The 24,637-nt window shown below is 32.8% G+C and overlaps 2 protein-coding genes across 4 annotated transcripts; one reads left to right on the top strand and one right to left on the bottom strand.

Annotated features, from left to right (window-relative positions):
• Positions 1–2,044: 2,044 nt before the first annotated feature.
• LOC148625233 (uncharacterized) lies at positions 2,045–5,966 on the bottom strand. Its single transcript, XM_088568638.1, has 3 exons — positions 4,646–5,966; positions 3,511–3,609; positions 2,045–2,751 (listed from the first exon to the last, which is right to left on the bottom strand). Exons 1-3 carry the CDS (start codon positions 4,946–4,948, stop codon positions 2,524–2,526), a joined length of 630 nt encoding a protein of 209 aa, XP_088424764.1. The 5' UTR covers positions 4,949–5,966; the 3' UTR covers positions 2,045–2,523.
• Positions 5,967–6,135: 169 nt separating this feature from the next.
• LOC148625232 (cyclic AMP-dependent transcription factor ATF-3-like) lies at positions 6,136–21,165 on the top strand. Of its 3 annotated transcripts, none has more exons than XM_088568636.1 (4): positions 6,136–6,236; positions 14,835–15,013; positions 15,755–15,862; positions 16,668–21,165. In XM_088568636.1, the coding sequence occupies exons 2-4, from the start codon at positions 14,840–14,842 to the stop codon at positions 17,043–17,045; spliced, it is 660 nt and encodes a 219-aa protein (XP_088424762.1). In that variant the 5' UTR covers positions 6,136–6,236; positions 14,835–14,839; the 3' UTR covers positions 17,046–21,165. The 3 variants fall into 3 exon arrangements, with proteins under 3 accessions (XP_088424762.1, XP_088424761.1, XP_088424763.1); XM_088568635.1 differs by lacking the exon at positions 6,136–6,236 and adding an exon at positions 8,464–8,597; XM_088568637.1 differs by lacking the exon at positions 6,136–6,236 and adding an exon at positions 8,468–8,597 and having other exon boundaries at positions 14,838–15,013.
• Positions 21,166–24,637: the final 3,472 nt, after the last annotated feature.

The following is a 24,637-nucleotide window of genomic DNA, read 5'->3' as shown; positions in this document are numbered from 1 at the left end:
GAACATTAAATGATAAGAATAATTTGGTAAGCACACTTCTTAAAGCTCTTGTTGTAGGCACGGATTTCCATATGGAATCCAATAAAAAAAAAAATTCAAAATCGCACCAAAAATTTTAAAATATCCATTTTAGGGGCGTGGTGCCCTTTGGCCCCTGATAATTTGAAAACAGTAAAAGATATCTGAAATCTGATTGAAAAACGCAGGCATTGATTCCTATGAGAAATCTAATGTTAAAAAATATTCGAAATCAGACTAGAAATAAACAAACTTTTTGGCCCCTAATTTTTGAAAAGTTAAAGAAAGTCTTTACCCCAAAAAATCAATCAAAGTTTGACCATTGTGGTATAAAATATTATGGAACAAATCACAGTCATCCCTATGCTTTTATTGGAGTTATAAAAATGTTTAAGGCCCCTTTTTTTTACCCCAATTCCAAAAAGGTTGTGGCCATAACCCCCAAAATCAATACCAACCTTCCTTTTGGAGTTTTCAACCTAATTATAATTTTTTCAAAGATCAACCAACTAAATTAAATACTCAACTTATCGCCCGAAAACCAAGTGTCTGTGGACGACGACGACATACAAATATACGACGACATTATTCTGCGGTCGTATAAAATCGAATAAAATGAAATAAAACAAAATAACGTAGTCTAGATAGGTGATACACATCCGTCTCTAATTATATCTCTAATGTGCATGTTTGTGATAACTTGATTTTATATTTTTTTTATTGTACACATAGAACAATTTAAAAAATAATATGTTATGGTAAAACACACTAGCTTGTAACGTCCCTTGAATGGTGTAAATTATTTTCAAGATTTTTCATGTATAAAAATGCTATCATTTTTCAAAGCTGATTTACTTTGATACGCTACTCATAATCAATTCTATTGAAATCAAGCACTACTTGAACAAAATTGTAGATGTAAATTATATAATATTTGGAAAAAAAACTTATATTAGACTTCGTTTTAAACGTGACATTTCTTCAAGGGAACAACGAAGTATCGGAGGATCAATGCACGACATTCGCTCGGAGCGGAGGTGGACGCAAAACCCTGACGTGGGAGGATGATGCACGGAAGTACTGAAATCTCAAAGGAATGATAATTTAAGATTTCGGTACTTGTCATGCATTGAGTTCCTTCGTTTTTTTTTGTTCTTTTAATGTATTCGTAACGATATTACATGTAACTATTAAAATGAATACTTCAAAGGGCACAGCTTGATACCCTGGGCACGTTAATTAAAACTTATAAATCTGATTTTGGATACATGTTTGACAGAAATAAGATTCAGACCAAAATTAAAAGTAAATTCATGCTAATTGGGAAAAAGTCCCGTAACTTGCAGACCAAAATTAAAAGTGAATTCATGGTAAGTGGGAGAAATTCCCGTACCTTGCAGACCAAAATTAAAAGTAAATTCATGGTAAGTGGAAGAAATTCCCGTAACTTGCAGACCAAAATTAAAAGTAAATTCATGGTAAGTGGGAGAAAGTCCCGTAACTTGAAAAAGGAAAATCAGAAATTAATGAAACAAATGAAACTTTCATCAATCAAAATAAATAACATATACTTATTAAATTTCATTAAAAATGGTGCAATCAATTTTGAATTATAGTTGCAAACGAACAAAATCCGACTTTTAAAAACAAAGTCCTGTGACTCTTGATCGTAAAATCGAAAATTTATTATTTGTGCACCTTGTCAATGCTGCCATTTTTCAATGTTGATTTCGGATTAGCTATATAGCTAATAGCTATGCGTTTTTCACTTGGTTTGCGCGTGTAGTTCGTTCTCCATCTGCCTTCTATTTTTTGTGCAGCGTCTTTCGTGGTTACCTTTGACCAAATTGTCTACATACATGCAGAAACAGGAATAGTTTTTGGACAGCTAGCCTCTAACTGTATGTATTAAACAAAATGCAATTGACTATTGATTTTAACAATTTTTTATGGACACTTCCTATTTGGCACTTTTCTTCACATTTTATCTAAAACATTTTTGCGAATTGTAAGGAAAGAACAATAGTTAATTTAATAACATTGGTAGTTTTTAATTTCATAAACTGTTTAATTAATACGGGTAACATTATTAAAAACAGTGACCAATAACGTTCTGCCGCTCACAAAAATGTATGAAATTACAAAGTCATTGCTGACATAACTATTTACAATATTTACAAAAAATGTAGATGATGCCATTTTTGCACATCTGTTCTCCACCATCGATACCTAGATATATAGGAATCCAGTCCTCTTTAAGACACTTACGACTTAAATAGTTAACGCTAAACAATACATTAACTATCATGCAATGAATTGCCAAAAAGGCAAAGGATAAATGGAGACAACTTAAACCATATTAAAGTCAGTTGCATAAGGACTTGCATTCTTCACAAGGTCCGAACTGACAAACAGAAAATATGGCGTCCATTATCTCCGTAAGGCGCGCGCATCCCTTAGTTTGAGCGGCAGTATCTCTCCATCAATGACAAGATTACTGCTGGCTCACGAGGCCACGGTGACCTCTTGAACGCCCGAATCCATGGCAATTGGGGTAGACATGGCGACGCTCATTTCAGACATCATCCCGGGGTGATATGGAACCCTAATAGGATAAGGCCAAGCAATCTTAATCTTCTTCTTCAATAGCTCCATTGTGATATTCTTCTCCTCCTCGAGTTGGTTGACTTGTTGTCTCAGCAAACTGTTTCTCTCCAGCAAATCATGCAATGCCTAGAAAATAAAAAAGTCTTTTTAAGGTTGATAGTCTACAAGGAAAGAATCATCATCACAGTGACAAATCATAACATGTTTGTTCTTTTAAAGAAGAGACAGTTCTTGCGAGTTGCATCAGAAAATTCCAAGGTCAAAATATCTTGTATCCTATATAAAGTTTGTACTAGATCAGTAGATAAAGGTAATGTTTTTTTCCTTGTGTATGAGTTGCTTCATAAAATGATCTTTATATCTTATATTTTGCTTGATAGACAGAAAAAAACCCACCAAGTTTTCTTTCGAAACTATGCATATTTACTGGCGAAACATGAACTCGTTAAGACGGACTATTGAGATGTCTCGCAATACAATTGAGAGGATAATGATGATAACAAGGTATTTTGCATGCACAAAAATATTTAACTGCATGACGTTCGTGTATTCTATACTAGTCAAGAGTTTTTGAAGGGTTTGACTAGGTGTGTGACAACTGTTAAAAGTACGTTAAGAAAATGTTACTTTTTCTTTAACATAAGTTAGCAATAATATATATCATGCACAGCTTTTCCGGGAAAAAATATTAAGTTATTAACCGTAATATTGAAGAACTGGCAATTTTTGTAGCGGGCAAGGATGACATACAAATGTATATCATAAAACCTTATATTACATATACAATAATAACATAAAATAAGGGAAAAAAAGGCTGTTTCGTAAAGACTAACTAATTGCATCATGTTACGCTTTAGAATTAGCAATAGGATTTCACTGGCCTACCTGATCTGCTTTGCCAAGTTTCTGTTTCCTTCTTTGTCTGTAAGCCCGTGCAGATCTCTTATTTCTTTCTCTACGTTTCTCCTTTCTTAAACTTACAACCTGAAATTGATGCACAAATATCAAATTTACATGTATGTGGTCACTACGTGTATGCCAATGGAACTGCGGACATAATGTAAACGTACTAATTTTTGCTATTTTTGACGTGGACAGATGACTGCGAAAAATATTACCGACGAAATTTATTTTAGCACTATATAACGCTAATCAATTTTTGAAAACACAGAGATTGATTACCCCGGATATGTTCACTTAACAGAACCCACGAAAAGTAGTAACCACGAAAATCAATACGCATTGTTCGAAGTTCAACAATATGATTAGTTTTTAAAAGCAATCAGACATATGCATCAATACTTTTGTTTTAATAGTAATATTTTTACAACACGTTGCTGTTTAGTATGAATACATCTTGCAACATGCGATGCACATCTGTTGTACAACGAATTACTATAGTCAATGGATCGTATAGTATAGACTTAGTTCATGCTTACTTGTTTTATTACAAGTACATGTATTTATAATTTTTTATATATAAACATATAGAAAAAGCTTATATACCGCTCAGAAATTATATTCGTAAATTCTAAAGAATTTCCATTTTCTGACCAATTTTGCGTATACAGATCTAAAATTTTGAATATGTATGTATACTTACACCAAGAGATTTGTTATAGGGCGCGGATCTAGACACTATGGAAAAAGTGGTTAGGGTATTATTGGTAAACTGTTGCCCCTTCCCCAAAAATGCATAAATTTAAACAAAATAAAAGGGGGGTTCAAACCATCGGAACCCTTTGGATCCGCCATTGAGTAATTGTAAATGTATATCAAATGCAAACGGAGACTTCAAGGAAAGTACAATACACTATATTTTAATCAATAAAACAATATATTACATTTTTTCTTTGCAGCTATAAATAGAATATGACATTTAAAGTATTTCCATAGTATTGTGTAACCGGGTTCAGTTTGTCTATGTCAAAAAATTTCTACCACCCTTGTCTTAATTAAGTTTTCAGAAAGGTGATGATATACTTTTTGCTCCTTATAATAAAAAAAGTAATATTCATACCTGGTTATCTTTATTTTGATTAGAATCGAGATTAGTATTCATCTCCACAACTGAGTTCCCACTCACATCTATGTATAATTGTCCCTCTCCTTCAGAATCACTGACATCACTGCCCGCCATCTCCAGGGTAACGAAGCTATCATTGCTACTTTCATTTTCGTCAAAAAATGTTCCAAATTTCATTGTTTTTTTCTCTGGATTAAATAATGCGGTCACCGCTTTCTCTGCCCGAATTTGGTCAACTTGCTCTCCTTGGTCACAACAAGACCTTTGACAGGGGTTTTGACACATTAAACGAACCATTTTGACTTGAATTTGATATCAGAATCTTGCAATTTCTTCAACTTCGCAGTAGATAGATGCAGTAAAGGAAAACTTGAAAGTCGTATTTACGATCAGCTGTTCAGTGCGTGAATTGTGCTATAAATAAGATTTCGCCGGTAGATCGTTAGTTTAATACTCTATCGAGTATGCGTAGTATTGCATCAGAAAAAAACATTCGCAAACGTATTCCTCTTACCTCTGGGCTTTTCGTTATACAATAATGATGTTTACAACAAATTAGTGTTCCGAATACTCGGGAATGCCCTGTACGTCTTATGAAATATCGGTGATCTAAAAATAAAGTTTACGTAGCGATTTATCATTGGTTAAAATGCTCTTCACTCGAGAAGATTCTATAGATACCTGACGAAATATTTGAGTCTTGCATAAAGCAAAGAAAGGTTACTAAACTGTCAAAGTCAAATGGAGAAATAAAATGTGTTTTTAGTTTTAATTACAAAAGCCTTTTTTAAAATCATGTCGAATAGATCGAATACATTCTGAAACTCGCTGAATATTTCATTCCAATTAATGAAATTTAGTCAATTTCTGGTTATTTTCTGTACTCACAGTATTCGTAAACCAGATATCACTTCACTATCGACTAAATATTAATCATGACATTGCAGTTGCAGATTCGAGGGGGGGAAAGGTTGATCGGAACCCCTCTTTTGTTGGAAAATTTAGGCAAAACTGAGCAAAAACAATCAAGAACTTTCGTTTTCCTCGATCTCTGGATCCGCTCCTGCTTAGAGTGAAGACTTAGTGAAAGGGAATTCATGTGATAGAAAAAAAATTCCAACCGCTGTTCAATAAACGTTTTCTATTTATTTTTCAGTGAAGCACATCAAATCTTAAAGTAACCGATATAAAACCATGCTCAACCCCACGTACGCACTTGCAGTGAAGGTTATGTACAACTGTTTGTTATCGATTTTAATCGAACCGTTTAAATGCTAGTTAAAACATATTTCCAGTGAACAAATATGTTCCACATCAAATACAAATAGCATGAATAAGTTAACATGCAATCGTGTGCAAGATACATAATCGTCAAGGGTGACTGCTTGATGATTCTCCCTTCAGTTACATAAAATATGATGTGCGAAATACACCTTTTTCATATTCCCGACCTTGACTTCGTTTTTTTTTTCATTTTGAGCAAAGGGAAGTAACTCTCCAACCCGACGGACTAGTTTACTGTCTGATTGGAGCAACTGACAGCAGTAGACTTCAAATTCAAATATTTTGAATTATTGTAGCTGTCGTAAGTACTTGTGTCCTTTAAATAACTTATTTCGAACAATTTAGCTACTTACCGAATTGTAAATAGTTTTAGTTTCAAAGAAAAATGTTACTGCTCTTCCTTTCCCCAATGAGACTGTCAACAAGGTCGTCGTGTGTTGGTGGGTTACGTCCCTTTGACAGTTTGCATAAAGCCTAAATGACTATTAATCAAATTTATCATTAGGGGTCCTTATTTTACAATTATATATGTATATGTTACATCGAAATCTCCTTATCGCTCAGGACAGTTGAATAAGGGGTAAATGAGGTCCTTTATTATTTCAGGACAACCATGATTCATTCCAGGAGCACCTGGACTTCCTTATTCTATTTCCAATTTATTGCTGCATGACCCCCACAACATTCGAGGAGCTCCAGAAATGGAATTGTTCAGGTCCATCAAATTGCGGAGGTCCTGAAATTTAATGGTGGAGGTCCATGTAGTGGATGTCCTGAAATAAAATAATTACAATTTTAATGGAGGTCTCGAAATAATTCAGAAGGTCCTAGAATCGATTTGCGCATTCTCACCCACAGGGTTATCAGTCATTTCTCTCTGGGCAGGGGAGAGAAAGGACCGATAACTGTGGAAGAGAGCGCGATTTGCAGAGATCCATTAATAACCGAGGGGTCATGAAATTGAATTGTGGAGGTCCATAAATATTGATGGATCATGAAATCGAATTGTGGAGGTCCTGAAATAATTGTAGCTACCAGTCATTTTAAAATTTAAGGACCTCCGTAAATACTAGTAAAGTGTTTCACTAAATTATCGTAACATGAACATAAATAAAATACATGATGAAAATAATTGTTTTTGTTTTGTTTTTGGATGTTAAGTTGGTTAAGTCAGATATCCATGCATCATCACGAACAGTGGTGGACCCTGGGAACTGGTCTGCAGTTCCGAGGTTGGAAATTTTTTTTATTGATTTTAACAAAGTTTGGACAAGAATAAGTATAATAGCTTGGGAATTCCCTTTCCAGAGTATGTGCAAGATTTGCTGCTGCCAAATGACATGAAATGTTACAAGGTTAATCATAGAAAGTGAAAGTAAATTACGTAAACAAGAAAGCAATAAAGACTGTTTAACTTAATGCTGTATATATAATTATACCTCAAGAAACGCATTTTAAAGGCAAACCATAAATAGAAAAAAAGAACAGATATGGTGAACCATCGATATAGCCGTTAATACTTACAGAGATCACCAAATACCAGATATGGTGAACCATCGGTATATGCGTAGATACTTACAGAGATCACCTAATACCAGATATGGTGAACTATCGATATAGGCGTAAATATTTACAAAGATCACCAAATACCAGACATGGTGAACCATCGATGTACATCAAATACCAAGGCAAACCTTACTACTTTAACCTTATCATGAACATATCATTTTTGTAGAAATGCTTCTATGCAATACAGCATCGTTTTTTAAAATAATTTTAGTGATTCAGTCCTGGGATAAATAGTGTCGGAATGTCATTGAGCAATTATTATAAGCATTTTAAGCAGGAGCACCATCACAATGTCATGGCTAAGTACTTTACCTGTAGTTCGAATTTCCTCTGACCCTGCAACCCTCGTCTTTTTAATTTGGATAAGTCGGGTAGTTATTCCGAGTCCGTTAATCCGTGCCTCATTTAATATAATACAAAACTTATCTGACTCTAGCTGTTACATCACTAATTTCTATTAAGTTAGGTTGGATATTGATACATGTACATTAAAAACATCCACAAAAAAATCGATGGTTATTAATGTTTGTGCATAGTGAATAAGAAGGAAAGTAATGCTATTTAATTCTAAAGACCAAGCAAAATAAAAATAATTAGCCTCCCAAGACGGCATAATTATTTGGTCTATGCATTCATTTTTTCCAGTACAAACAGTAGTAAATTCTAGCCCCCCCCCCCCCCAACCGAAGCTCCGCGGAGATAGCGTTTTAGAGCATCATTTATGCCTCTCCTGGATGTATTTTATCTAAAAAAAATGGCAAAAAAATTAAGTGCAGCCAAAAGATTTTTTGCCTAACGGCAGCTACGCGCCTGTTTTCGTAGGCACAAGACAAAGCGAGATATATTAAGCAATACACAAACGGAAAGCACCTGTTTCTATTTTTGTATTTGACCTCTGACTGTTACTAAAAATATCGCTAACGTAGTCCCGATGACATGGCATTAGCCAATCACGTTGTCTCCCTTGTCGACAAGTTCAGACTTGCCCTGAACGAAACTCATTCGTATATACAACTATAGTTGTAGACCACGTTTTCTTGAATTAAATGCACAAATATCCATTTGATTTTTACATGATTATCGCCATTTTCAGGTAAGCTTGATTTTATTTTGCTTAAATTAAATTGAATTATTTATACTCCCATATTAGAAAAATATGCCTGTTCGGCTGTTGCATATTTTAAAAGGGGGAGATGCATTCTTTAAAATCAGGAATACAGAATGCACACGTGCAGTGGTGTCCTATTTATTGTTGATTTGAAAATAATAATGAGTTCTGTATTGTCGCAATTTTAAAGTACTATGACTCTAATGAATATCACTGTGCTAGTAATTTATGTCTTGTGTATTTGACTCCTATTTGGTCTTCTTATATAGAAAATTGTGCATTTGTCTTAATGTTATTACATTATAAATGTAAATACAGTATATTTTGATAATTGCCATTATAGTTTTATCGAGTAGGACTCCCTAATTTCGGTCTGAATATCGCCCCACCCATTATACCTCTGTCTCTTTTCTGCCTTTAAATACGAAATAACTTTCGGAAATATTATCTAATCACCTTATTTTATCTAAAACACAGCTATGTGATCGTGTGTAGAACCGCTTCAATTCGATGGGTGTCTTATATTTACTCTAATAGTTCTTAATTTCTCAAAATGTTGACTATTTAGATAAAAAGCAAACGTCAGCAAAATTTTATGATTTATTTTTAAGGCTATATACAAATAAAAAAATAACCTTTGTTCGTACTGTGAACTAAAATTAATTGGATGCAAGTTCTAGTTATTATTCCAGACAAAAACATGCTTTTTAATAAAAACGTTATAAATATATTTAGTTCGTCCACTCATGCATAACCGTTTCTTTTGGGGAAGACGTAAATTAGTCCTAACACATTTTTATCTTCATCAACTTTGTTGATATGCTGTCAATGAACAGAATCGTGTTAATTTTCTATGTAATTTTATACAAAAAAAATGTCCCATTGCAAGAAATTTTGATAAAAGTACCATGTTGGAATGAGAAATATGTATTATTTTTATTTTGTTTAATTATCATGAATATTATTAAAATATTTTTTCCGGATATTTAGTCATGGATGAAAAAAAATATGTCGCATATCTGTATGCAAAAAAATTTATCAATGCAGTTTAATTTTCCTTTTTATTTTTAAAATGTTTTAATTAAATGAAAATTGGTTTATTTAAAATCAAAATGAAAATAGTAAAAACATATTTAGCTGTGAAAATTTAAGTGAATTTCTAGTTACAATAAAATATTTGTTTATTTATTTCAGCGTCAAATTTAGAATTAAGTAGGGTGGCTCCCAAAATATTAAATATTTTATTTAAAAAAACACCGAAGCCTACTGTTGATTGGAAACAGAAAAAAAGACAGATAACAAAACAAAAACTGAAAAATCATGTATTAAATATTTCCATTAAATTCGTTCCAAATTGAAAATTTGATGAACAGCTGCAAAAAAAAATTTTGTATTGTATAATTATTTATGATGTAGGCATATCGTTTTTTTATTGTCATATATAGTCATCTCAATAACACATGTGCCAAACACATTGCATATGTAATTGTTATATTGTACTTTAGTGTATGTATACCATTGCTTCTACTTAACAGAACAAAACATGAAAAACAAAAACAAAAAACGAATTTTATATGTATACTTTACTTTTTGTTTTGGTTAAAACATTCACACACGTTGTTTTTATATTTATTTTTACAGCTCAGACAGAAAAATTAGTTTCGATTCTATGAAAAAGCATTGTTAATTAAAAAATGTAATTTTACAAAATAAGGAAAAACTTGTCAGACACATTGTTATCAAAGATAATATTATGTTTAGTTTACAAACTCCATAACTATTTTTAAGTGTTCGAAATGGTAATTTTGTGTTATGAACAATGACACATTAAAATGCGAAAATTTCTTACCAAATTTTCTTCTAATTATTTGGTTGTTACCCGCATCATATTTATGTAAAAAAGTTAAAATTGTATATCGATATTATACATGTTTATGTGATACACTATGTAGGTGTGCTTGGAGTAGTTATTAATAGTCAATTCTAAGTTTAATTATAGAATGTCTGAAATACTATGATATTGTAAACACATATTTGCTAGTTTTTAACAAACACTGCATAAACCCCTAGATGGGGTTATATATTTATGATAAATCTGAATAGTCTGTGATTCAGGATAAATTAAAGTTTGAATGGAAGTGATATCAATTGGTTAAATTTTGAATTGTGGAAACTGTTTTTTGGTATGTAAATTGTCCCTTTGTTGTAAATATTTAATGTTTTTTTTACTCTGCACCTAAGCTATTGGGAATAAAGTTATGAAAGTCAAAAATGAATACATACTTTTGTACAAATAGGTATGTTGTTTTGTGTCATCACGTTTCTATTTTAAAACTAATGTAAATAATGAAAAAAAAAAAATGGAACACTGTTTTAACGAAGTCGATGATAAAGGAATCATATATAATTTACTGATTGTTGCTAACTTGTTAACTTCCTTGATTTAACAACAATTAATAGACTGAAAATTTTCAGTTACAATTTCCTTCTTACGAATCATACACGCATTCCGTATTAGCCCACGTGCATATGTGTTAATTGTATTGCAGAATATAATATTACCGTTATTATTTTAAACAATATTTCTGATAAGGACGACAACTCTTCAAATCAATTTGAGACTCCGATGATAATTAAAAAGGGGGTACGATGTGATGGATTAACGGAACTTTATCTTTGCTGTAGAAACAAGAACGGAAGAAAAGAAAAATGAGCAAGCTGAAAAAATAATTGAATCGCTATTTATTAATATTTATGTTTTGGTATTTTTCTTAAAGACTGGAAAGACTTACATGTATGTACTGTAATCTTGGTTGTTATGAAATCAGAAATATTTACAAATGCAAAATTATTTGAACAAAAATTGTAATGGGATTTTTTTTCATGTATATTGTTTATATATAAGTCTTTTGTTTATACTTTTTAAACCTATTCATGTACTTATCATTAAGCCCGATTTTATGTAAATACATATGTATGTGTGCAAGTATAAAGAATTCAATAAATTAAATCATCGCCTTTGAGATAATATATATCGCCCCTCTGGGATCACACACACACACACATATGTGAATTAGTCATCTCTTTCCTGGTCGTAAATTTCTTGTTTAGCTGTCAGCAATGACACATCAAACCCTGTCAAACATTATCTTCTGAGTTACAGAAACCATTGATAAAAGACTCAGTAGGTATTATTCTGTCATTTTGGCAGTAAATTGCAGATTTATAATTAAAAATTAAATTCGGACAAAAACCTGTTTAAAAGATTCAAATATTATAGAAACACAAAACAAAAGAGCTTTTTTTGGTATACAGTGTGTAGGTCGCTTGATCCTTTTTTTTCCGAAATGCATGTACTGGAATCAAATAGAACCCTTTTGTGGTAAGTTAATGAGCATGCTCAATATACACTTCCGCGAGGTAGGGCTTAATTTTCCTCGCGAAAATGTATATTGAGCATGTTTCACGCATGCTCATCGACTACCCACAGTAAGCACAAAAGGGTCTATTGTGTATACACCGTTTACCTAATGCGTTTTATATTTTCGGACCCTATGATGTCATATTGCGGGGGTATATAGGCTTCAGCCTGTCTGTCTGTCTTTCTGTCAATCTGTCGGTCTGTCCGAACTATTTTCTAAGCAGCTTGCATTATTGTTATTAAACTGTTGAATGTAATAATGATAACCGCATGGATATGTGCCTGTTTGGACAAAAGTCGTAGAAATGATGGCAGTTGAACTTGCATACTTGGCGTTTTTCAGCAAAACTTGTCTCGTGCCTTTTTATCAACACCTCCTTTACGACTTGCTGGATTGTAATTAAGCTTGATTTGATGTTATACTACCATATGGAGATGTGCATATTGTCAGGAACTTATGTTTGGACAAAAAATGTAGAAATGACGACTGTTGGAAGTCTAAAAAAGCTTTCTGTTAATTTATTCAAGACGATATGATAAAGCTTGAAATTAAAATTGTTTAGTGAAAAAAGCTCCAAGTACAAACATTACAAGTTATTTTATCGCCACTCGGATATTGATGTGGAAACTGTGATATCGTTACCATTATGTATGAGCGCGTCCGTCTTTTCGTAAAAATAAAATCGGTCAAACTTTTTCTCTGCACGCCCACCACAGTCAAGAGATATTTGTATAGTTATGGCGGCGTCGTCGTTGTCTGTGGACACTTCGTTTCCGTGCGATAACTTTATTTGCGGTTGACCGATAATTGTTATGAAATATTCATATAATTTAACTAACCAGTAAAGGAAGGTTCTTATTTAATTTGGACTTTGTGGCTCCTACCGTTTTAGAAAAAAGGGTAAAAATAGGTGTTTTAAAACCCGTGTGTATAATGTTTGTTTTTTAATCCCTATTTTGATATATATATTTTTTGTACCTTATTTAATTCTGGTAAAACAAATGTATCAAGCAGATTTGATGCGTTGTGCACCGTTTTCGAGTTACAAGGGGCACACCTCCAAACAAATCGGCTTTTATTTTAAGTCCGATTTCAATTTTTTTTTATTGGACTCCTTATGAAAATCCCTGCCTACATTTTTCAATCAGATTTCAGATATCTCTTACGGCTTTCGAGTTATAAGGTCAAATGGGCTACATCTCCAAAAAAACGGAGTTTTTTTTAGTTTTTGGTCCGATTTCAAATTTTCAAATTGGATTCTTTATGAAAATAACTGTTTGCGTCTTTCAATCAGATTTCAGATATCTCTTACGGTTTTCGAGTTATAAGGGGTTAAAGGCCACGCCCCCAAAAAATCGACTTTTTATACCCCTGCAAACGAAGTTTGGGGGTACATAGGTTTCACCTTGTCTGTCCGTCTGTTCGAACTATTTTCTAAGCAGCTTGGAGCATTGTTATGAAACTTTGAGGGATGTAATATAACCACAGGGATATGTGCATACTGTCAGGAATTTAATGATGGATGTTGGAACTTAGGCGTTCTTCAGTAAAACTTGGTCTCATGCGTTGTCTGCAACTCCTCCTGAACAACGGGCAGGATTAATATGAAACTTTACTGGGAGTTAGATTACCATATTGAGATGTGCATATTGTCAGGAATTAATGTTTAAACAAAAATTGTAGAAATGAAGGCAGTTGGAACTCTGGCATTTTTCTGCAAAACTTGGTCTGATCGATGCGTTGTACGCAACTCATCCATGCAAGACTTGCAAGATTGTTACGGAACTTAATGGAGTATTGAATTTAGATGTGCATATCATCAGGAATTTATGTTCGGACAAAAATTGTGGAAATGACTGCAGTTGGAACAGCCTTTTTTATCAGCCAAATTTGTTCTCGTGCGTTTTTCAAACTTCTCCTCAACGACTTGCAGAATTGCCAGGAAACTTAATGGGGTTTTAGATTACCATAAGAAAATGTGCATACTTTTGGGAATTGTCATATTCTGTTATTATTTTGTCAACAAAAACTAGTACTTGTTGCTTTTGGGTTTGTATGTTTTAGAAATTGCAGCAGCAAATTGTGTGTCAAAAGTGCGTAGTCTATCCACCATAAAAATTCTGAATATGAATATAACAGGGTTCAAGAGGCTGCGGGGTATTAGTCCCGTTAGGGGCAGTGTCTAGTTAATTTTTGGTCGGATTTCGATTTTTTTATTAGATTCCTTATGAAAATACGTATCTACGTCTTTCAGTCAGATTTCAGATGTCTTTTTTCGTTTTTTTAGTTATAAGGGGTCAAATGAACTACCCCACAAAAAAATTAATCGACTTCTTATACCCAACGCAAACGAAGTACGTGGGGGTATATAGGTTTCACACTGTCTCTCTATCCGTCTGTCTGTCCGAACTATTTTCTTAGCAACTTGGAACATAACCACATGGGTATATGTGCACACTGACAGGAAATTTTGTTAGGACAAAAATGTAGAAATGACGGCTGTTGGAACTTAAGTATTTTTCAACAAAACTTGGTCGAATGCGTTGTCCGCAACTCCTCCCCAACGACTTGCAGGATTGTTATGAAACTTAATTGGGTGTTAGATTACCATAAGGAAATGTGCATATTATCAGGAATTAATATTTGGACAAAATCTGATTGTGGATTCAAGGGACACCAATTTCCTACTATACAAAAAACTTGGTGATGTTTTTTCGGGAAGCAACGACTTGCTTGCAATACTTTTTGTTAAATAGTGACATATCATATATATAAGATATATCTAATGTATTTGTTTTAGAAGAGATGCAGGACGAAGACAAGGACGTTTTCAGTGCAGAGAGGGAGGCTTTATCAAGTGGCCGCATAACTCCACTCTTGAAGGTGGAGTTGTGGGCAAAAATTCAGTCCAGACGGCTCTCGGAGGGGAAAGAAGAACTGAAAGTGGAATTTAAACCACCTGAAGCTACTCTAACGAAGGTAAGAAGCAGGCACTGAACAACAATTTTATTTTGATGATATTCTTTTTTAGTCCCATTGTTTATTGTTTTAATACTACACGCGAGTTAGATCTTTAACTGATACACAACCGATGTAGATTAAGGTCGTAAATTTCAAGCAGAAAAAAAATCATTCAAACTATTTCCCCCTTAATATGAAGTTATAATAGGTTTCAGATATCGGCTATTGTGACAATATTTATGATGATAACAAAGTTCCAAACTTATCCCCAAAAGATGGACAATAAATTTAAATACACCCTAAAGTTCTATACACACCCTTAGTTCTGTACACTCCCTTAGTTCTATACACACCCTTAGTTCTGTATACTTCCTTAGTTCTATACACACCCGTAGTTCTGTACACATCATTTATTTTGTTACTTGAAGTAAAGAGGAACAGGTATTGAAGAAGATGTTAGATGTTCCAATCCACTTCACACAAATGAATGAAATGTACCGATTGTGTTAGGGTAAATGAAAGAAGATGTGAATTACCTATTACCCCACCCATCCAATTTTTCAGCTAAATAATAATAACACTAAGGTTTTTTTTGGATCAATTTTCAATAAACATTGTTCAAGTCAGAATGTATCTCCAATAGACTCAAAGTAAAAAAAAAATGAATAAAATATCCCTACCTACATACCCGACTCTTTTCAAAGATGTATTAGGAAACACACATATTTTTTTGGGCTTAACAAGGTCTATAACTTGTAGTTGACAGAAGAGGAGGAAGAGAAACAGATTGTGAGGCGAGAGAAAAACAGATTAGCAGCTTTGAAATGTCGACGAAAGAGAAAAGCAGGAAAACAAAAGATGGAGTTGGTATGTTTTCTCCATTGTTTATATTTCTGATATAAACAGCCCCCGTGGAAGCCATCTTTAAATATCATAAATAAAATCATGTTAAATAGAAATCGTTTACCTCAAGTACGCGGTCACGTGTATTTGCTCTGAAGTTTAAATATTACAAAAGTATGCAATGAATTTATTTTTTTTATGGTACTGTATTTATATTCGAGCTAATCTTCACGAAAAATTGATGATTATGGTATTTCGTCATTTTATTATATATTTGTTTTCATTTTCTTAACCGAATAAATGAATACTTAAAAATTGTTATACTAAAGCTAAATTTTGATCCGAAATTCTTTCCATCAGAAAATTTGAAATAATGAATACTATGCACTTGTGCCAATAATACAATACTTAACAACGAAATTTCACTTTATTTATTGACCTTTTTCCTTTCTGTTTACATGTGTTTAAAAGATCAGTGTTATGAAAATTTTGAAAATTTGCGATTTTATGAGGGTCATATGTCTTGCGTCATGTGTCATTCTATAACATTGAAATGGATCTTTGAGCGGCCAAGTCTTTTTATATCACTTTATAATGGGGAATGTTATATCTTGTATTGAGTAAAGCGTACTAATTAAAGTAAAAGTTATTTTTTTTAGGGAGTAAAGCGCAAGTAAAAGTTTTATTTTTTGTAGGGAGTAAACTGTAAGTAAAGGTATGTTAGTGAGATATAAAATTTAATGAATAAATTGACTTTCTTGGAAAATACATGACACTAAGTTGTATTACCAAAAGCTGATATATATAAACAATCTCAATAATATTTCAGATACTCGAAGAACTGCAAGATCGTAACAGGACACTGAAAGATCAATTAGCTGCAATGGAATCGGAAAAACAAATGATCCTAGAGCAACTAAATCTACCACATAGCTGTGTTTTTCAACCACAAGAAGAGTCAGATAAAATTTCGGAGGCAGATCCTCCAGATCCTTTCCAGTTCGAGGATAATGATGACGATGAACTAAGCGACATTTACCTTCGAAGTAGTCAGGAAGTGCCATCTGCGCAGGAGTTCCCACAGCCTCAGCCATCTAGCTCTGTTGCCTCCGTAGCTACACCATATTCTGAAGTGAGTGTCGACGAAGGAGATATAGACTCTTGGATAGGTTCCAGTTTCATCAGTTTAGATAGATACATCCAGTAGACCACTGTAGACTACACCCTACATTATGGTTTGTTATATGATTTAAATTGTAGCACACACAATTACTGTGTATGTTAATGCCATGTCATCATTTCTGACCTCTGTTACTGTAAATATTCTTCCCCCTTTACCTACAATCTTCGTAATAGACTGTTTTTGTGAAGGCTGTGTTTTGTTTCCATTTGAAGTTGTTTTCAGTATTATATTTTTGTAACGCATGGTCCTTTTCTATAAGTATATAGGATGAAGTATATTGGTTAGTCCTTATCAATTCCTAGCCATATAAAACCTTAAAGGTAATAATCACTGTAAATGATAACAGATAGCTTCATTCTTCATTAAAAATGCCAAAAACTGACAGTGTAGTACAATAGCACATTTGTATCATCCCAGTCCATAGTCAAATTATGTGTACATATGTATAAATATATAAGTTTTAGTTGATGTTAATTCTGTTTTTTTTTTCTTTCGTTATTTCATTTGGTGCATTCCATTTAGTAGTCACTATTTTTGTTTTGGAGTAATTTAGATTTATCAGTAAAGAATAGGCGTGGGTACTATAGCAGCATATCTTACAACCTTTCATAACATTCTCAGGTTGGGCAATACAAAACCCTTATTTTCCATTGTCCTTGATCTTCATCCGTTCTCTCCACTTGACATTCTGTCCTTTACAACAGAGTACAGCAGTATAGGGATGAAGTTCAAAATGGGCATTTTTACTGGAATGAAGTAAAGTTTACTCCAACCATTTCGTTATTTTTTTTTGCTGTTTTTCTTTGTAGAAATGAGGATTTTACTGTTGTTCGATTATTCATTTATAACATCAAATTGTTTCTTTTATTGTTATGTTAGTTGTGAGTGCTTTGTTGGAAAGATACCTCAGTGTTTGGACTGCCAACATTTTCTAGTCAGTCTAATGTTTTAAAATTACATAGAGAATTTTTTAAAAGGGTATTTAAGGAATAACTGTTATATTTTGTTTCGGTCTATGAGGAAATAACCCAAATCAGGTGGTGTGCACTAAATAAATTGCATAGCAGATTATTTTCAAGTGTGCACAACGGGCATTGTGTTTATTTAACGAAGACCGAAAAATATAACATTAATTTCTTTTAAAATTTACTTCCAGTATCAGAATTGAAAGAGTAAATTAGCAAAAAAGATTGATGAGTCACAGTCACATTACAAAATTTAGTCTATTAGGTGATGGACGAAATATTTTACCCAGTCAGAAAGCGTGTTAAATCTGAAATTAAATTATTTGTTAGTAACTTAGATTAGTTGCCCACTCGGAAACAGAAACAGAAGAAATGAATGAATTTTCTTCTGTACCAAAATCGTGTTATTTTTTCAGTTCAAGTTGCTTTTACTTAGAAAAAATCCTTGATTAATTATTTCCTAAGTTGGATGCAACTTTTACTGAAGGGACTCTTTCTGAAGTTATATAATTTTGGAGAAATAATTTTTTTTTGAGTCATAGACAATATATTACTTACATACATGTTCATACTTTGTTTTATGTTTCCAACTCTATGCTATCATCTTGGGTAGAGAGAATTTTTTTTAACAAAATTTGGACTGTAATGTAAATAAAAGTGATAATTGAGAAAGTATAAATTCAATGTAAGTATACTATTATAATATTATAATATCAAAATTATAAAATCTAATTTCCTGGTAGGGAGGCAAAATTAAATATATTATTTTCTAAGGCCCTATGATGTAAAAAGTTACAAAAATATTTTTTTGTTATGTAGAAATATGGTTGGTTGTTAATTTTTTTTTTTATTTTGTGTCTTAGTTTGTGAATTGTTTTTGTTGTGTTATATTTTTGAGCCAGTCTCTTTGTAAAATGGCATTTTGTTAAAGAGTAAGATTCCTGTCTAGTGTAAAGGAAAGTAATCCAGTGTTGTTTGAAAAAGTCATTGTGTTGTAGTGTACGCGCTTGCGCATGTGTGTGTGTGTGTTGCCTTGTCTGTCTTCACTTTGTGAACGAAAATACCAAATAGTTAGGTTTTAAGATAAATCGTTTAAATTATATATTTTCGTTTAAGTATGAAAGTATAAATCTATTTAAATGTGTATTTCAAACTGTCTTATTGTTAAATAATACCAACGGTATGACCCTTACAGGGTTTCCGTCAATAACTTATGAATCAATGTAATGATCACTATAAATTTGTACAAGATGTTTTGTTCCATAACAGGGATGTTTGGGATTAATATCAGTGGTTATGACCATAACTTTTCAGGAACTATGGGCCTATTAAAAAGGGTCTACAGAAAATTAAATTTTGGACATTCGTCCACTTCATTATGTACCTTAATCCTATGCTATATCAGACATAAATAAAACCGGAAGTCAGCTGTATGCTAGCTATACCAAGCATATACCAAGTATGAATGTTGTGTCCATACTGGTCTCAACTGTTCAGTGTTCTACTTTTATTGTCTTATCAATCTGCAAATTTAATTTCTCATTTTTGCAAAAATAGAATAGGAAGCATTGAAATTTATTTAAAGGTTTAAAGTTTGTTCATTTGAAGGGAAATAGTTATATTTCTTTAAGACCCGAATGTGCCCATTTATTATCATAAATTATTGCAAACCCATGATAGATTGTATATTTATTATGTTTCACACAGCGAAATATTTTGGAAAAAAAATGTATATTTTCAGATAAATATAAGGAGTAAATGATACAATGTAGATCCTTTACATATAACGTAACGCAAAGTAACTGGTTTCCGATCTGTTACCAAAACCGGAAAATCAAAAGAATGTAAGACATTTTCGAATTTTATCCGTTTCCGATCTGGTACTGTGACTAGAAAACCAAAAGACTGTAAGACATGTTCGAATTTTAAACTAGGAAAAATCCTGATACTTGGTGTAATTTAATGTTCTAAGATTGAAATAGAATTAAATGTAAAATGCTTTAAAATATGAGATGTATATAAGTTATATAATTGTATTTGTACATGATGAAATTGTTTCCTATATTATTAGTTGACTCACTGTTTAAAAACTGCAGATCATGTATAGACCCAACTCAGAGGAACCTTTCGTAATTTTTTGTCAAACAAGGTGCTAAATGCTTATTAATAACTGATGCTTACAAACCTTGTACTTAAAATATTGATATTTTAAAAGAAGTGGAGATTTATATTTTAAAACATTTCATTTCTCATTTTTTTTTACATTATCGGTACCATTAAGGTATCTACGTGTATATACATGTATAATAGTTTGGTTGTATATCTGTGGGGATGAACCCTGACACAATGAAACCTAGCTTAACTGAACCCCTTTTTTCCTTTCCGTTGATTGGTTAAGGCAGGTGTTTGGCTGGTTCAAGAATATTGAAACTTAATATAATTAGACTTCAGAAGATGTCTGGTTCACACAGTTTTTTCGGATTATTCAGGGTTTGGTTTCGACAGGTTTCAATATACTTCCGTCATGTGTAAATGACAAGGAATAATGAGGTAATGGTTTATAATTCTTTTGTTCTTTTTAGATCTGTATAATACTTTTAATTAATTGCATACTACATGTACTTTTCAATGATAATGTGGATTGATTTGTACTTAAGCTCAAGCATTTAAAATCAAGAGGATGTGAGTGGAGTTGAGTTAGAGAGGAAAGTATGTTTTTAGACGTATTCCAAATGATAATATGTCGTAGATGCGTGAAAGTTGTTTCAAAAGTTGAGGGAGGTATAAAAAGCCTGATGACGATTTAGGGTCAATCTTGTAGGAGGGAGATGAGTCCGACTAAACCCCTACCACGTTTGTAGAGCGAAAAAATTGAAGGTTGAGTCACTCATCAAAATCTATTGACGGATGATTTTGTGTTGTTTTTTTAATATAAAAATCATTATATCCGGTCTAAGATCTTTCATCATTAGACCATCATTAGAACAGTATAATCTTAGAAGGAGAGAATGATGTACCAACCGGTAAATAATGTGTTCATAAGACCACGTGTCCAAACATTTTTTAGTTGGTCTGCGTATTATGTGACTCAAGGTCATGTTCTATGGCTCAATGTCAGTATAGAACAAACTGTTTATATTTTTTATATATAATTGTTAATAAAAATTATCAAATCTTTAGTTTAGTTCTTTTAAATACAATCGGTATAATTTGATTCATTTTTACGCGCAAAACATTTATCACAGATGTCAAATATAAAAGGGGGAGTTACGAAACTCATTTTTAGCTCACCTAGCGAAAGGCCATGTGAGCTATTACCTTGGCGTCAGTCGTCTTCGTCGTCCGTCGTCGTCGTTAACAATTTTACAAAACTCTTCTCCTCTGACACTACTTGACCAATTGGAACCAAACTTGGTAAGAATGTTCCTTGGGGTATCTTGCATAGAACTGATGTGGGGATTTTTGATCTGTTGAAAAATATGGCCTAAAATATAACATAGTGGTCAGACCATGGGTCCAGAAACGGTCAAAAATGCCACCAGACAGTAGTTTTTCGCATATATTTCAAAAGCTGTAAGTTTAGCCAAATTCTAATAGGAGAAAAGTGTTTAGCATGATGAGATCTATCTGTGGTCAAATTTACGTTTTAATCTGTTAAGCCATGTTGGAGAAATTGCCATTTTTCGACGTTTTTTGCTATTTTTAATGTTATTTCTTTCACAAAATCTTCTCCTCTGACACTACTTGACCCATTGGAACCAAGCTTGGTATGAATGTTCCTTGGGGGTATCCTACTTAGAACTGATGTGGGGATTTTTGATCCGTTAAAAAACATGGTGAAAAATGACGTTTTGTTTTTACAGATTTCAGCTAATATCTTGAAAACTATGATAGACAGAAAAAAAAACTTTCAATTGCTGAAATGATCCTTATGGTAAGTCTTACGAAAGTCAATCTTGAATCAAAATTGTTGGACAACTCATTAATAAATTTATTACAGTTGAAAGGCAAATTTAAATAGGTGAGCGATTCAGGGTCCTGGGAGCCCCATGTTGTTTAAATTCATGAATACAGAGTATACCTGCTAGTTCAAGACACAGCTATGCGTCACAGAGACGGTTTTGTTATACACACGTATACTGTATCGAATTTTTTATTCCTCCGTAGACAAAGTATTATTTTGGTTTCAGTTGGTCTTTCTGTCCGTCTGTCCGACATCGAGTTGCCCTCAACTACTCGTGCATGTCTCTCTGGATTAATGTGAAACTGTATCAGCTGTACATATGGAGGTGCTTATTTTGTGCGAATTTCAGTTTAGCATGTATTGTTAGTGATCTATAAGTTTGGACATTTCTTAGCTGTCTATCGACGTCATGTTGTCTTAGTGATCTTTGAGCTTGGACATTTCTTAGCTATCTATCGACGTCATGTTGTCTTAGTGATCTATGAGCTTGGACATTTCTTAGCTGTCTATCGACATCATGTTGTCTTAGTGATCTATCAGTTTGGACATTTCATAGCTTTCTATCGACATCATATTGTCTTAGTGATCTATGAGTTTGGACATTTCTTAGCTTTCTATCGACATCATGTTGTCTTCAATTATTCCTAAATTATTTACAGGGTTCACGTGAATAAAATATTGCATCGTTAGATCACTGAAAGGAGGTGTGCATAATATCGGGAGATTCAGTTTCAACACGTTTTTATGGTCATTGCACGTATTGTAACGGGGATGTTCTTTTAGGACGGTTTTAGTTCCGAGAAGATATCAATTTTGTGTATAATTACAAATACACACCGACACAGAAGATGAATTCACATAGATATCCACTTTTCTATAGTTTTAAAGTGTTCGCTATGCTCCGCGCAAAAAAAAATCCAAATAAGTCCAAGAGAAAAAATGGTACTGTGTTTGAATCTCTAAATTCTCTAATGAAATTCGCTAAGATCGAGGAATGTAATGTTAAAACTTTAAATCAGTTGGAAAGATATTTTAACAAATATTCATGGACAACAAAATCACATTGTTAATAATGATCAATAGGAATATAATGATTCGAAATGAACTGGGTATAAGAAATAAAATTATAATATTATGCAAATAACAAATAAGTTTATGAATATGAGACAAGTGTTCTAGAAAAAAAATGTATTGACCAATGTTTCGATAGTACGATATAAGATTCCCCTTAATATTTTTTTTTATGAAATTAACCAACATTTAGGCTACATTATATACCGAAATTGCAATTTTAAGGATTTTAAATCCTACACCCTGTAATAAGAACATAAGGAACATAAAAAAACAAAAACGTTGAGATGTTTTGTCATAATCTAAGGACTAAGGTAATGTAATCCCGACGCCCAAGCTTGTATAATTTGTGGATTCTAGGAAACGTCAGAATAGATCCATATGGAAGCGTATATCAGTCACGACTTGCTTAGTTGTTTTAACTGGACTTGCTGTCCTTCTTTACTTTTTTAGTAATTTTCTCAACTTTTCGATAACATACGCTTCAATACCTCCAAAATAGTCATAAAAAAGAAAGGCGTTTCTTTTTTATGCATTAAAATATCTGTAGATTTTAGTAGTAGTCCGCATAAGAATCATGCAGTGGGTGATTTATCGATGTCAGATATTTTATTCAAATTGACTTTAAATCAGTTGGATATATTGGAAAAACAATAAATAAAATGAAAAAATGAAAAAAATATTTTCACCGTTACCATAGCAACGACCAATCATTAGCAACCACCAAATCAGATAAACACAATTTGAGTAATTTTATATATCTAATGGTGGAAACTTGTCAAACTACATAATTATATTAATGAAGTGTGTCTTAAGGAAAACAATTTACAATTAAGTACAAAGCAATCTGATTGGTTTAGATCTGGTTACCATAGCAACCAAAATTCTTAATTTTTGACATTCTGAAATGTACGACAATAGGCTATGTTCAGACCCGTTTTGCCAGCACTAGAAAGAAGATATTATCCAGATGTATGCATGGATGTGTTACAAGACCTCTCCATTGAAACATATCAAAAATAAAAATATGTAACCTGTCTTTGTTTTTTGCTCATCTGGACCCGAAATCACCACTCATAAAGACTTTTCCTTAACGCTTTTCATACTAACATTGTCCAAACCATAACTTTTTTGTCTTTAATTTGACCTAGACTTCTAATATTTGGTATGTTGGTACATCCTCTCAGAGCAGAGTGTTGCGTACCAGAGTAGGTGACCTTTGACCTTTATCCTTAAACTCAAGGTCAAATCACATACAAATTTTGGTAAATACGATACATTATTTTGTCTGTGCCATTACTTTTTGGCGTTTTTACTTTGATATCTGATCTTTGGCATTTGAGTATATATCACCAAGGCAGAGAGTAATGTTTTAGGTAGATGACATTTGACCTTTACATCTGATCCCAAGGTCAAATAACATAAAGATTTTGGCAACATACCCTACAAAACTTTGTCTTGGTCATAACGTGTTTTTGTCTTTTTACCCAGATATCTGATATTTAGTATGTAAGTAAATCATATTAAGGTAGATTGTAATGTTCTAGATAGAATGACCTTTGACCTTGACCTCTGACTTAAAGGTAAAATGACAAAAGTTTGGCCAAATACCATAC

This window comes from Perna viridis, chromosome 2 (genome assembly GCF_037379345.1).
Source record: "Perna viridis isolate PV_CMFRI_1.1 ecotype Kerala chromosome 2, ASM3737934v1, whole genome shotgun sequence".
Lineage (NCBI taxonomy): Eukaryota > Metazoa > Mollusca > Bivalvia > Mytilida > Mytilidae > Perna > Perna viridis.
The sequence above is the reverse complement of the archived record's forward strand: the minus strand, read 5'-3'. Positions and strand labels throughout refer to the sequence as shown.

What these genes read in the sequence shown, in the direction of transcription:
- LOC148625233 (XM_088568638.1), bottom strand. Translation starts at nt 4,948, where the DNA reads ATGGTTCGTTTAATGTGTCAAAACCCCTGTCAAAGGTCTTGTTGTGAC. An exon ending in ATCAAAATAAAGATAACCAG is followed by an intron (nt 3,610 to 4,645) that starts GTATGAATATTA and finishes CATCAATTTCAG; the next exon opens with GTTGTAAGTTTAAGAAAGGA. An exon ending in AACTTGGCAAAGCAGATCAG is followed by an intron (nt 2,752 to 3,510) that starts GTAGGCCAGTGA and finishes TTTATTTTCTAG; the next exon opens with GCATTGCATGATTTGCTGGA.
- LOC148625232 (XM_088568636.1), top strand. Translation starts at nt 14,840, where the DNA reads ATGCAGGACGAAGACAAGGACGTTTTCAGTGCAGAGAGGGAGGCTTTA. An exon ending in CTGAAGCTACTCTAACGAAG is followed by an intron (nt 15,014 to 15,754) that starts GTAAGAAGCAGG and finishes TATAACTTGTAG; the next exon opens with TTGACAGAAGAGGAGGAAGA. An exon ending in GAAAACAAAAGATGGAGTTG is followed by an intron (nt 15,863 to 16,667) that starts GTATGTTTTCTC and finishes ATAATATTTCAG; the next exon opens with ATACTCGAAGAACTGCAAGA.